Raw genomic sequence first — 14,199 nt, 5'->3', positions numbered from 1 at the left:
CCTCTTATACTTGCACCCCTATTCCACATCTGAAAACGGAAGACAGTGCTCTAGTCCCACAGCAGGTGTCTTAGAGCTGGACTCTAACCTAGGACCGCCAAGGAGCAGCTTTGGGGGTTTGGCATCTAGAAAAATGCCCCCCCACCAATCCCCCGCCTCCTCCAGCCTAGGGGGCAGGGTGGGGACACAGCGCTGCATCATTCCCCATGGCACTCTGCGCTCTGGGGCCATTAACCGATGCTTCCCCATCGATCGATCTGCTAAGTGCTGCTGATTCAGACGGGTGGGGGTGGGGGCCCTGGGGGCAGAGGGGGTAGATCTGGGCAGGAAGAGGGGGCAATCCAGGAAGGAGGTGGGGAGAATTGGCAAAGCTCCCTGCCACCCCCATTTTCCAGATGACGCGACTGAGGCCCAACCAGCGTTGTAGGAGGCGGAGTCTCCCCAGGGTCCTTCTCAGGCTGTCCTAGGGGAGGGGGCTCTGGGAGCCACAAGGCCCCTCCCTGCCTCTCCCTCCATCTCCCGGCAAGCTCAGAGGGGCGGGGAGAGAGAGCCAGAGGAGGTGGAGAACTCGGAGCAGCTCTGCAGAGGGGGGCAGGAGCTCCGGTGTTTGATACCCCCAGCCCCACCGCTGTTGCTGCTGCTGCAACGGGGACATAGGTGAGGACGGCCCTTGGGGAAGGGGGAGGGGGCCACCAAGAGTGCTGTCCTTGTCCTTGCCTGATCCAGCCCCCGTGCCCTAGCCCACCCTGGGACAGTCCCAAGGGTCCCGCTGGACCGTGTCCTTCCAGAGCCTGCTTCCAAGGACCCAGCCCCCTCCTCCTGCCTGTACTGCCTTCTCTCCCAGGCCCGGCTGTGGCTGCTTCTCCTCTTCCTCCTCCAGCTGCCAACGCTGCTTTTGCCGATGCCCAGCACACACCGCCAGCCCCTCGGGGTGTGGTTTCCCTAGACCAGCCCCCAACGGTAGGACGCAGCCTGATCCTAGCCTTCCCCGTGGGCCTCCTGCAAGGCCCAACAACCCCCTTCCTGAGACACACCCAACTTCCTTTCAACACCCCACCCCGTTCTCTAGTCCGTTTGGAGGGGGACCGCCCCCCCTTCCTCTTCGCCTTTTTTAATTCTCTGGGAGCTCCGGGGCTGTGCCCAACTTCCTTCCAATTGAGTCCCAGCCCTGAGGGGTTTCCCAGGTCCCTTCCCTCCCCCCGGAACTCTTGAGAGCGTGGACCAGGCTTTCTCAGCCCCACCAGATACCCTTCTCTCTCAGACACATCAGCCTTTGCAAAATAACCTGGCCCCATATCTCCCCTTTTAGATACTCCACCCCCTTCTCCAGCCCTGCTAGGGTCCCTACCTCTCCTTCCTTCCCTAGAACTCTTGTAGAGTGTGGACACACCACCCCCAGGCTGTTCTTGGCAGCTCTAGGCACTCAAGACACCTCTCAGCCTCTTTACAACTTCCTGGCTCTGTAGTCACCCCTTAGATGCACCAACCCCTTTCCTAGACCCACGAGGGGGCTCCAATCCCCTTATCTTCTCCCCAGAAGTCTTGAGAGTTTGGACGGCCCTCCTCAACTCTCTCAGACCCTCTACAATCCCCTTCCAGACACTCTCAGCCTCTTGCAAACACCTCTGGTTCTGTTTCTACCCCTCTGGATGCTCCAATCCTCTCTCCAAGCCCACTAACTGGTTCCAGTTCCTTCTTCCTTCCCTCAAAATTCTTGAGAGTATGGACAACTTCCCAGTATTTCCTGCTCCTTCCTAGACATCCCCAGATATCTCTCAGAATCCTCTAGAGCTGTCTCAGTCTCTCTGAACCCTCCCTCGGATCCTTCTTGGCATCTGTAGATGCCCCCTTTCTGCTCCTTTCCATGTTCCCTAGCCCCTTCTTACCCTCTCAAGACACCCCCCTGGTCCCTCTAAGACCCTCTACATCCCCCCAAGCCCTTGCCCATCTCTCTATCTCTAGTTCCTCCTTCTGGTTCCTCTTGGCCTCTCTAGACACCCCCCAGTTTCCTTGTGAGAGTGGCCCAGGGCCTCTCCAAGCTTCCATCATCCTGGAGACAGCCACATTTTCCTAAAGGCTTCCCCCCAAGTCTCCACGGGCCTGGGGCACGGCAGGATGGCAGCAGGCGTGGCCACCTGGCTGCCTTTCGCACGGGCAGCTGCTGTGGGCTGGTTGCCCCTGGCCCAGCAGCCCCTGCCCCCGGCGCCGGGGGTGAAGGCATCTCGAGGGGATGAGGTTCTGGTGGTGAATGTGAGCGGCCGGCGTTTTGAGACCTGGAAGAACACGCTGGACCGCTACCCAGACACTCTGCTGGGCAGTTCAGAGAAGGAATTCTTCTACGACGCCGACTCAGGCGAGTACTTCTTTGACCGCGACCCAGACATGTTCCGGCACGTGCTGAATTTCTACCGCACGGGCAGGCTGCACTGCCCGCGGCAGGAGTGCATCCAGGCCTTCGACGAAGAGCTGGCTTTCTATGGCCTGGTGCCCGAGCTCGTGGGTGACTGCTGCCTCGAGGAGTACCGGGACCGCAAGAAAGAGAACGCCGAGCGCCTGGCAGAGGACGAGGAGGCCGAGCAGGCCGGGGACGGCCCAATGCTGCCAGCCGGCAGCTCCCTGCGGCAGCGGCTCTGGCGGGCCTTCGAAAACCCACATACGAGCACCGCGGCCCTTGTGTTCTACTACGTGACTGGCTTTTTCATCGCCGTGTCGGTCATTGCCAACGTGGTGGAGACCATTCCGTGCCGTGGCCCTACACGGCGGCCATCAAGGGAGCAGCCCTGTGGCGACCGCTTCCCACTGGCCTTTTTTTGTATGGACACGGCCTGTGTACTCATATTTACGGGTGAATACCTCCTGCGGCTGTTTGCTGCCCCCAGCCGTTGCCGCTTCCTGCGGAGTGTGATGAGCCTCATCGACGTGGTGGCCATCCTGCCCTACTACATCGGGCTCTTCATGCCCAAGAACGAGGATGTCTCAGGCGCCTTTGTCACCCTGCGGGTGTTCCGGGTGTTCCGCATCTTCAAGTTCTCCAGGCACTCACAGGGCTTGCGGATTCTGGGCTACACACTCAAGAGCTGTGCCTCTGAGCTGGGCTTTCTCCTCTTTTCCCTTACCATGGCCATCATCATATTCGCCACTGTTATGTTTTATGCTGAGAAGGGCACAAACAAGACCAACTTTACTAGCATCCCCGCGGCCTTCTGGTATACCATTGTCACCATGACCACACTTGGGTGAGTGCAGACCCTGTGTGGGGAGCTGCCCGGTCAATCAATTATACTCACCTTTTCTGTAAAATTAAAAAAGGTTAGATCAATGATCTCTTTCTCTATTTGAGCTCCAATCTGTCATCTGTAAAATTGAGGGAGTTGGATTAATCTCCAAATCCCTTCCACCTCTGACAATGCCTTTATTTTCCCTGTCAGTAGACTTGGATTCCTGGATGGTCTTAGCTGCACTGTTTCTGTTGACATTTCCCCCCTGGGCCAGTTTTCCCCTCTGCAAAATGAGAAATGATAACCCCTTCAACATCCAGATGGGCTTTCCTGGTGGCTCAGTTGGTAAAGCATCTGCCTGCAACATGAGAGACCTGGGTTTGATCCCTGGGTCGGGAAGATCCCCTGGAAAAAGAAATGGCAACCCCCTCCAGTACTCTTGCCTGGAAAATCCCATGGACAGAGGAGCCTAGTGGGCCACAGTCCATGGGGTCGCAAAGAGTCAGACATGACTGAGCGACTTCACTTTCTTTCTTTCACCATCCAGGGTGGACTCAGTCACATTGTGAAAATTCTCATCATGTTTCTGGTGCAGGATAAATAGAAATTAGCTTTCTAGCCTCCTCTTTTCCATCTTGAGGGCCCATGTCTCCCAACTCTTTAGATTCATCAGCTGTGTGGGGCAGTACCTTTGTGGCTTGGTGATTCCTTGATGTTTCCCCAGAACAAGATATTTTCAGTGTTTTCTCTTTTTTTTTTTTAGTCCTTGAGAGGAAATGGGATAAAAGCATCAGATGAAATCATCAAACTTATTTTGTTCTTAAAGACTTTGTCTAGGGCAGATACTGTGATCCTTTTCTAAATCTCTATCACTGGGAATCAGTAGACAGTCGCTGCTTGGTATCTGTTGAGTGAATGCCTTAGGATTACTCAGTACCTTAGTAGAGGTACAAAAAGTTTATTTGAGGTTTCTAAGAAAAATTCTAGTTGGGGGTTCATGATTATATCGACAAATACTGAGCACTGAGAACAGGTTGGAACTGAGTATTTTGATATCTTTTTGTCCTATTCAGTCTTCACAACAACCCGGGGAGGGTGTCTCATAGTTGTGGACATAGTCTGAGATGACACATCACAGAGCCAGAATGGTCAAGTTGAAGAGACTTTTAAGTGAGTCAAAGGAAAGAAATAAGAAGTATCCTGGGAGTGGGAGAGGTTTCGGGGGGCAGGCACAGCCGGAGCAAAGGCCTAGAGGCTGAAGACTGCAGAGGCTGCGTTTCTGTGGAGCGGATCTGGTTCTGTGGTTAGAACAAAAGTACACTGTGTGATCTTGAGCAAATCAGTTATGGAACCTCTCTGAGCTTCACCCCCCACCCCCAACCAAACAAGTTGGTAAGATTGGCTCTGCTCCATCTCCATCGGAGGGGGAGGGGCATGGTATGGAGAAAGAGAGGGAGGAGTTTCAAGACTCCCCCCTATTTTTTTCATATGAGGACAGTTTCAAGGCTTCCCCTGGGGGAATAAGAAGGGATCCTACCTAGAGAAGGTAAGACACACGGGAGCAACACCAACAGAGAACTGCTCCTAGGACTCAGAGCCCTTTAGCTGACTTGTGGTGGTGGGACTCTTTGTCTGGGAGGCTATATTTACTGCCTGTGACTTCCTCCTTCTCTCCTATTCTGGGTATTAATAGATTTCTAGCTGACTCAGATGCCCAGTGCACAGCTTGGATGAGGGCAGCAGACAGTAGGGGCTGAGGGCCCATTTCTCACTTGACCCCTACTGGTGGCCAGGGAGGTCATTCCCTACAGTTTGCAGAACAAGAAACTGAGAGTTTGAGTGCCTGGCCAGGGTTGCAGAGTGAGTCAGGTTGGATGGGATTGGGTGGGGGACTGAGGGGTGAGTGGGCATATTTCTTGACCTTGGCTTACCTCCCCTGGCCCCAGCTATGGAGATATGGTGCCCAGCACCATTGCTGGCAAGATTTTTGGATCCATCTGCTCACTCAGTGGCGTCTTGGTCATTGCCCTGCCTGTGCCAGTCATTGTGTCCAACTTTAGCCGCATCTACCACCAGAACCAGCGTGCTGACAAGCGCCGAGCACAGCAGGTAACTGCACCTTCCACCTGAGTACCTACTATTCCCCACACCCCAAGCCAGTCTCCTTTTGTTTGCCCACCTGATCTTTTCTCCTCCTCTCTCTGTAGAAGGTGCGCCTGGCAAGGATTCGGTTGGCAAAGAGTGGTACCACCAATGCCTTCCTGCAGTACAAGCAGAATGGGAGCCTTGAGGTGGATAGGGGCTCAGATTGGGGTGAGAGGTGAGCAGTGACAGGAGGTGGAAGGGGCTGACCCTATCCCTCTGCTCTATCCACTCCAGGACAGTGGCGGTGGGGAGGAGCAGGCACTGTGTGTCAGGAACCGCTCTGCTTTCGAGCAGCAACATCACCACTTGCTGCATTGTCTAGAGAAGACGACGGTGAGGCCTAATGAGAGGTGGTATGGCAGAATGAAGGGGGTCCCTTTTCCACCAAGCTAGCTCCCTCCTGTAATGGGAGGCTTACTACTAACTGTAGAAATCACACAGGGCTTCCTGGAAGAGGCCCCAGTAGAGCTGAGTCTTGAAGGGTGGGCAGGGGAAGGGAAGAGAGAGCAACTGACAGAAAGGAATGGCCTGAGCAAGGGCCTGGGGGTGAGGTCAGTGTCTGTGTGGTGCCTTGTGATCATGCCTCCATTCTGCCCACAGTGCCATGAGTTCACGGACGAGTTAACCTTCAGCGAGGCCCTGGGTGCTGTCTCGCTGGGTAGTCGCACCAGCCGCAGCACTTCCGTGTCCTCCCAGCCAGTGGGAGCTGGCAGCCTGCTATCTTCTTGCTGCCCCCGCAGGGCCAAGCGTCGTGCCATCCGCCTTGCCAACTCCACTGCCTCGGTCAGCCGTGGTAGCATGCAGGAGCTGGACACACTGGCAGGGCTGCGAAGGAGCTCTGCCCCTCAGAGGTGAGGACCCCCACCTGCTGTGCCCCACTTTCCCCAGGGAAGCTCAGAGCTTGGACCACAGGATCTGAGATTTTATGACTGCAGATCTCGCCAGTCGAGCTCAAATCCAAACTCCTCCATGCTGGAAGTTTGCTTATCTTGTTTGGAACGCCTCATTTTTCATTTGCACTTTCAACAAACATTTATGAGCACCTACTGTATGCTAGGTACAGTTTGGGGCATTCTGGAGTTCATTTTAGTTTAGGAGTTTAGTTCAATTTAGGAGATGAATAAAACAGACAGAAATCCTGACATTATGGAACTTATATTCTAGTGGGATGAGACAGTTAAAAAACAGAAGCACAGATGGTGCAGTGTGTTCCATTTATTTATTTATTTCTGGCTGCACTGTGTCTTCGCTGCTGCGCACTGGCTTTCTCTAGTTGCAGTGAGCAGGAGACTTGCTCTTCATTGTGGTGTTCAGGCTTCTCATTGTGGTGGCTTCTCTTGTCGTGGAGCAGAGTCTTCTAGGCAGCAGCAATGGGCTCAGCAGTTGCGGTGTGTGGGCTCCAGGGTGTGTGGGCTTCCAAGTTGCAGCACACAGCCTCAGCAGTTGTGGCCCATGGGCTTAGTTGCTCCACAGCCTGTGGAATCTTCCTGGACCAGGGATTGAACCTCTGTCCCCTGTATTGGCAGGTGGATTCTTATCCACAATGCTGTATGTTATGTGCCAAGGAGAAAAATAAATCAGGGATGGGGGATAGAGAGTGTAGAACAGGGTGTGATGCAAGTTTTAATAGTGTGGTTGGGGAAGGTTTTGCTGAGATGACATTGGGAGTTGAGCCCTGAAGGAAGAGAAGGAATGAGCCATGTGGATATCTAGAGAGAGCTTTCCAGGTAGAGCAAACAGTCTATGCAAAGACCCCGAGGCAGGAATGGGTCTGCAGGTTAGAGGCACAACCAGGAAGCTTCTGCATGTAGAGTGGAGTGAGCGAAGGGAAGAGTGGGAGGAGGTAAAATCAGAAAAGAATAGGGACCAGATTGTGTCATCTTCCTGTAGACTGTTGTGAAGACTCTGACACTGTAAGGAGTAACCACGATAGAGAACACTTTTATGTGTGTGCTCATTGTGTTCCAGACACTATTCTGAGCACTTTGTACCATTTATTATCTTATTTAATCCCCACAACAACTCTCTGAGGTAGGAAATATTATTTCCATGCTCCAGATGAGAGAAGACAGTTTTAGAATGGTTAAAGTGGGGTTAGGACTGTTTGACTCCAGAGCACTCACTTGGTACCACCATAATTGAGGGTGCAGGGGAAGCACTGAGCTCAGGGCCAGGGACCCAACAGGCACTCAGTAAATGTCATGATTGCTGTGGCAAGTATTAAGATGACTTTTTAAGAACCTTCCATATTCCCACCCTTATCCACAGCCGCTCAAGCCTCAATGCCAAGCCCCATGACAGCCTTGACTTGACCTGCGACAGCCGGGACTTCGTGGCTGCCATCATCAGTATCCCCACCCCTCCTGCCAACACCCCAGATGAGAGCCAACCTTCCTCCCCTGGCGGTGGTGGTGGTGGGGCCAGCAGCACCCTCAGGAACTCCAGCCTGGGTACCCCTTGCCTCCTTCCCGAGACTGTCAAGATCTCTTCCCTATGACAGGCAGGCCTGCCCATCCAGAGTGCCCTCCCAATTCTTGGGGACTCCTTTCCAAAGCCATATTTTGGGAAGGTAGAGAAGGGTAGGCCTGGGGACCCCTTCTGCCCCCCCACTGAGAACTATGCAATGGAGTTTCATGGAATGGCCTACCTGGTGGGGAAATAGCCAGGGAATGGAAAACTTCCCCTACCCCAGACAGTTTTCCTTGTGGGAGCTGAAGTGCTGGGCTTCCTCAGACCCTCAACTTCCTTGCCCCAGCACACTGGGACTGGCCTCTCTACCCAAGCTGGCCTCCTGCATGCTCCTCCCCTCCCCAGTTCTGACACAAGAAGGAGAGGTGAGACTTCCTCTTCTCTCTGGCTGAGCTATGGAGGTTTGGGGGTTCAGAGAAGAGAACTCTCACTGATGATCTGGCCTCTAGAAGAAGACCCCACCCTCCACCAGGCCCAACAACTCCCAAACTCTGAAGCTTGGAATGCAACCACAGGTTTCATGGGCTGTGGTCTCAGCAGTGACCTGCCACCCCTAAACCTTGGCTGAGGGGTTAGGCTGCCTTTCCCCAAACACACAGATAGCACAAACACCAATCCCCTTCCCTGGCTGCTGGAAATGGGTCCCCACAACCCTGTCCTCCACTGGGTCACCAACAAACTCTAGCAATAGCAGCTGCTGCCGTGACATTATGCAAAGCCTCTGCCCAGTTTGCTGCAGCATTTACATCTGCCCTAATCACAGGGGCCACCTCTAACTATGCCTCCTTCTCTCTTCTCTGGTTTACCTCCTTCCTGGGTTGGGCTGGAGTCTGGACTGGCTGAGATAAAAGTCTGGCAGCCAGCAAGAACTGGGCTGTGTTTAGAGATCATGGGCTGACTCCATGTTCTTGGGCAGGAGTCCAGAAGTGTCAGGGACTGAGGCCCAGCTTATTCCTGAACTCTAGGAGTTGTAGGTGGCAGGAGAAACTTCTTGACCTCTTTCTCCAACCCCACAATGCCTTTTCACATATTCCTCTCTCTTCTCCCTCTTGGGTCACCTTCCAGAACTCTCTGTCTGCTCTCAGGCTGAAATCTGGCATCATCTCAGGTTCCCTGTCCCCAGCACTGTCCCTGTGGAGTTGGTGGCTGACAAAGATGTAGTTTCCATCAGTCAATAAAACCCGAGAGGAGAGATGAGGATGAGCACCTCCTGGCTCTGTGGATTTGGGGCTGGGTTGGACTGGGAGGTTGAAAATACTCCAATTTCAATTCCTTTTAACTAGTAGAAGGGCTGTTGTGGGAAAAGTTATGGGAGGTGGATGGTTGCTGGTATATTTTAGAAGACAGGAATCTAGGAGAAATGGAAGAGGGTGCTTAGAAGAGGTAAATCTACAGCCAGTGAGACAGACTAGGAGATCCTGAGACATGCCCCATGAACATAATTTGCTCCAGCCCCCTCACTCACAGATAGAGAAACTGAGAACCAAGGCAGCACACACTTGCTTAGAGGAGACTTAAAACTAGGCTTCCTGACAGCAAACAGCTTTGAATTAAACCCCGATGAAAAGCATCTCTCTGTTTGGCGAATTCCACTTCCCTGTGGATGTCCCCTACCTTTATTCTCTCTTTTGGGCCACTGGATATTCTAGACTAGTGTAACTGAGCTCCGTGGAGCACCGAGAAGACACCCCTTGGATTCAGGGTGACATGGATTCCAGTCCCTGGGTGAGAGGATCACTCATCTTCTCTTGCCTCAAGTTGCTAATCTGTGAAATAGAGATAATCATTCATTTATGCACCAAATATTTATTAACTGCATATCATGTCCTAGCCCTAGGTGTACAAAAATGGGCAAACTAGACATCTCTGATCTACAGGAATGAGTGTGGAAGGCAATTACAACATAGTGTAGTAGAACCAAGATTAATGGATGGCAGGAGAATCTAACCTGGCCGAATTAATGAATTGGAATTGGCCAGGCAAAAGACCAAAGAGTGGAACGTTTTAGGCAGAGGGAACAGCATGTTCAATGACCTGGAGGTTAGAGCACCAGCTCAGGGCCTTGGGAAACTGAAGTGGTTCAGCACAGCTGGTGAGGAGAGTGTGAGGCTGTGATGGAGGTGAAGATATAGGCCAGATAACAAAAGGCCTTTGAAGCTATGATACAGATGTGGACTTCATCCTAAGGATAATGGGGACCTCTGAAGGCTTATAAACAGGAAAGTCATCCTGAGGTTTTTCAGAAGGATTATTCTGACTGTGGGGAGTGGATTACAGAGAACCAGTCTTGGAGGAAGAAAGTGATGAGGCTTTTGCAGTTGTCCAGCTGGCAGATGATAGTGGTTTAGACCAGGTAGGTGGCAGCAAGAGTTAGAAAGTCAAGAGATTGCAGAGACCAGGTAGGTGGCAGCAAGAGTTAGAAAGTCAAGAGATTGCAGAGACAGGATTGGAAAAACTTGGGGTTGACAGGTATGTGGGATTTGAGGAAGAGGAAACAGGGTTAACTCCCAGGTTTCTGTCTTGGGCAAAGACTAGAGGGGGGTGCCATTCATTCATTGGCAAAAGGAACATCAAAGCTGTTGAATACACAGTGACAGGCACATAGTACTTGGTGAAGGTTGACTACAATTATTATCATAAGTTCACTTCTAGATGTATAGTGCTGGACAAATACTGGGTAAGTGAGATGGTCATGAAAAGATTCAGTGTGATAATTTACATAGGCATTTGGCACAGTGCCCTAAACACAAGAAGCTCAGTAAACGTGAGTCTTCTCCTCCAATTTAGTCTCATAAGCAGAAAATACTATTATAGTCTATTTATTACTGACACCTTTCAGGGAAGACCTTTAACTAGGGTTGGCATCTGAAGGGAGAAGGTTAGGTGGCACTGAAGAGAGTTATATGATGGCCTATTATATGGCTTGGCTCCTAACACTGGCAAGGAGCCCTCGCATCTCACAACACTTTCTTCGTTCATGAGCTCAACTCACCCCCATAACTACTCGAGGTACTCTGGGCAGGCGTTATCATTCCTGTTTTACACATGGGTGAGCGACTTCACTTTCACTTTTCACTTTCATGCATTGGAGAAGGAAATGGCAACCCACTCCAGTGTTCTTGCCTGGAGAGTCCCATGGACGGGGGAGCCTTGTGGGCTGCTGTCTATGGGGTCGCACAGAGTCGGACACGACTGAAGCGACTTAGCAGCAGCAGCAGCAGCAGCAACCTCAAATTTGAGACACTGACTTCCTCAAGGTCATATAGTGGTAATGGTCCACATGTGCCTGGAACTGAGGTCTTCCTGACTCAAAAGCTTGGGGTCCTTTCCATTGTACCACAGTACAGACTAATTAGTGATGTGCCAGGCATAGCACCAAACCCTTTGCAAGGATTAACCTTTTATCTTAAATTGGGATTATCATTGCCATTTACAGAGAAGTAGAAACTAAGGATGGGGTGGGTATTAAATGACTTGTCAGAGATCACCCAGATTGAAGAGGCACAGCTAGGATTAGCTTGTAGTTCTCCATTCGTTCAGTAGCAGGTAAAATTCCTGCAGTAAAGACGCTGGCTGGTGACCGAGCTGGTTTATAAACATTGCTCGATTCAGGTAAACAGTTTCAGAGGAGGGGAAAAAAAAGAAAAAAATTATGTGCCGCGCCTGCGCGCTAGCCACGGAGGCGGGGAGGTCAACGCGAGGGCGAGTGTACGCGGATGCCAGAGAGGGCGTGTTTGCTTCCCAAACACCCACTTGTCCCCACGATGCATGTCTGTCCCAAGGTTGGCCCGTCCGACTTGAGTGGTGGCATCTCTTAACCAATCACCGCGGAACTCGGCCTGTTGCCAGGGTGAAGCGGCGCCCGCCTCTCCACCGGATGTGAATTTGTAGGTGGGTGGAACCGGAATTGACGCTTCAAGGGCTAGCTAAGCTCTGGGAGTGTTGATATTTTTGCAGTCAGTCCGGCTGACTTCGGCCAACTTAAAAGCCTGGAAGGGAGGCGACTTTAAACTTGTGCGTGGGGCAAGCCACGCTATTCTGTCGCAGTGCCCGCGCCTGCGAGCCAGAGCGTCGGGGAAAGAAGAGCCGGACGGAACCAGTGAAGGGAAAGGCAAGGAACAAGGGTGCCGACTTTGACTGAAATCTGAGACGGAGGGCAGGGGAGGGCGACGTCCGCTTCTGATTGGCCCGTGGTCATCATCGAACACCCACGCAACCGCTTCGATTGGTTGGTGCTCGCAATTGTTGTGGCGGCAGCGAAGATTTTGCCCACGTACTTCCGAACGAGAGGCGGGGCTGTGCCCCGGCGCGCCTGCGCAACGTTCCAGGCCCCACCCGGTAGTTCAAGAACCTGCGAGGGGGCGGGGCGAAGAGGTGCTTGTTTTGGTTCTGTTTCCTTTGAAGCCGTAGGCCGGAACGAGCGTAGCAATAAAGTTGTTGGACTTGGAGAGGCTACGACAAGCTCGCCGCGGTGCCTTAGTCTTGGACTTCACATCGGGTTCTCCTGCCGCTTGACCCGCGTTCCGCCGACGGTTCGAGAACTGGTGCAGCGAGCTCTTTATCCGGGTCCCGGCGATCCCGTCGTCCTTCGCGCACCACTGTAGCCCCCCCCCCCCCCAATCCGGGTTCTCTCCCAGCGTCCCCCGCGGCGGGTTTGCTGGGGGCTACTCGGCGGTGCCGCCATGACTATTCTCCCCAAAAAGAAGCCGCCGCCTCCCGACGGCGACCCCGCCAACGAGCCGCCGCCGCCCGGACCGCTGCCCCCGGCGCCTCGCCGCGGCGGGGGTGTAGGCGTGGGCGGCGGCGGCACGGGTGTGGGCGGCGGCGACCGCGACCGTGACTCGGGCGTCGTGGGGGCCCGTCCCCGGGCTTCGCCACCGCCTCAAGGCCCTCTTCCAGGGCCACCGGGTGCGCTTCACCGCTGGGCGCTGGCCGTGCCGCCCGGCGCCGTGGCGGGTCCTCGGCCACAGCAGGCCTCTCCACCTCCTTGCGGGGGCCCCGGAGGTCCCGGCGGCGGTCCTGGTGATGCGTTGGGTACAGCAGCGACGGGCGTGGGCGCGGCGGGTGTGGTGGTGGGCGTGGGCGGTGCCGTGGGTGTGGGCGGCTGCTGCTCAGGGCCGGGTCACAGCAAGCGGCGGCGTCAGGCCCCCGGGGTTGGTGCGGTTGGCGGGGGCAGTCCTGAGCGTGAGGAGGTCGGCGCAGGTTACAACAGTGAGGATGAATATGAAGCGGCTGCAGCGCGCATAGAGGCCATGGACCCCGCCACCGTCGAGCAGGTATGGGCATTGGGATGGGGGAGGTGAGTGAATGTGGTGGTCGGGATCCCTAGACTGGCTAGGAACCCAAGGAAGGCTGTTTGAGCCTGCTCCAAGGGGCCTATGTCTTTTCTCTTGAGTCTGGCACTCTTTTCCTTGGTGATGGGGTTGCGATATACTCTCCCACCCCGCCCCTCCCCCCCAGGGATTTGGGATTAGAGGCCCCAGATAAGATGGAGGATTTAAAGATGGAGTCTGTGGTCTCTTCTAGGACCCATAGTTGATTGTGGGCCTTGGGGCCTCATCGTGTAGGGCCAGTAGGTAGGCACTCCCCAGGAGAGACAGGCAAGGAGAGTCTCGTGACTCTCCAAAGGACCTTGGTTTGTGTTTGGTGACTTGAAATTTCTTTTCCCCTGGAATGAGATTCTTAAGATTCCTCCTCCTGGGAATACAAGTAAGGTGGCTACCTCAGAGATACGAGTGTCCCCAGGATACCTAAATCCTTTTCAGGGGTCTGAGACACTATATAGGACAACCCTTTCTCCTCAGGGGGATACAGCACAGGACCATGCAGCAGTGGAGTCTGAGACTCCCTTTTCTAGAAGTCAGGGACCTGACACACACACACACACACACACACACACACACACACACACACACTAGGGTACATGAGATTCATCCCTTTCTAAGTGACAGGGGTCTGTGCTCTCTCTAAGGGATCTGAGACCTCCTTGGAGACAAGAGTCTGAATCTTTCTCTAGGAGCTTAAGCTTTTTTTAAGGGCTGGACACCCCTCCCCCAAGCTTGAACCTTTCTTCAAGAAAATGAGACTCACTGTTTTGTATACTGGAGCCTAGGATTCCCCCTGCTTATAGACTGGGCTTTTAAGTCTGAAGCCCTCTTCAGGAAATTGATATCTCCCTCAGAGGTCTCTAGGGGACTTTACTACTCAGGGACTGGTCTTCTCTTTGGGCATCTGAGACCCACTGTGCCAAGGATTCTTGAGCTTTCCCTCAAGGATAAGAGATGCATACATATTTCACTAACTAGCATGTCTCTAGAGATGAGGTCCACGCTTCCCCCTCAAGGAACTTAAGGCACTCCTTGGGAGC

At 53.5% G+C, this 14,199-nt stretch overlaps 2 protein-coding genes across 3 annotated transcripts in view; both read left to right on the top strand.

Annotated features, from left to right (window-relative positions):
• Positions 1-2,115: 2,115 nt before the first annotated feature.
• On the top strand, positions 2,116-7,860 carry KCND1 (potassium voltage-gated channel subfamily D member 1). Its single transcript, XM_068962832.1, has 6 exons — positions 2,116-3,236; positions 5,165-5,327; positions 5,426-5,509; positions 5,598-5,696; positions 5,964-6,214; positions 7,632-7,860. The coding sequence occupies exons 1-6, from the start codon at positions 2,116-2,118 to the stop codon at positions 7,858-7,860; spliced, it is 1,947 nt and encodes a 648-aa protein (XP_068818933.1).
• Positions 7,861-12,514: 4,654 nt separating this feature from the next.
• The window catches only part of OTUD5 (OTU deubiquitinase 5), a 28,438-nt gene continuing 26,753 nt past the window's right edge, over positions 12,515-14,199 (top strand). For both annotated transcript variants that reach the window (XM_068962045.1, XM_068962046.1), the window contains exon 1: positions 12,515-13,108. In XM_068962045.1, coding sequence (XP_068818146.1) covers positions 12,515-13,108 — 594 coding nt within the window. The remainder of the gene's footprint in view (positions 13,109-14,199) is intronic.

This window comes from Capricornis sumatraensis, chromosome X (genome assembly GCF_032405125.1).
Source record: "Capricornis sumatraensis isolate serow.1 chromosome X, serow.2, whole genome shotgun sequence".
NCBI lineage: Eukaryota > Metazoa > Chordata > Mammalia > Artiodactyla > Bovidae > Capricornis > Capricornis sumatraensis.
This window is presented reverse-complemented; position numbering and strand designations above follow the sequence as displayed.

What these genes read in the sequence shown, in the direction of transcription:
- KCND1 (XM_068962832.1), top strand. Translation starts at nt 2,116, where the DNA reads ATGGCAGCAGGCGTGGCCACCTGGCTGCCTTTCGCACGGGCAGCTGCT. An exon ending in ACAAGCGCCGAGCACAGCAG is followed by an intron (nt 5,328 to 5,425) that starts GTAACTGCACCT and finishes CTCTCTCTGTAG; the next exon opens with AAGGTGCGCCTGGCAAGGAT. An exon ending in ATTGTCTAGAGAAGACGACG is followed by an intron (nt 5,697 to 5,963) that starts GTGAGGCCTAAT and finishes TTCTGCCCACAG; the next exon opens with TGCCATGAGTTCACGGACGA.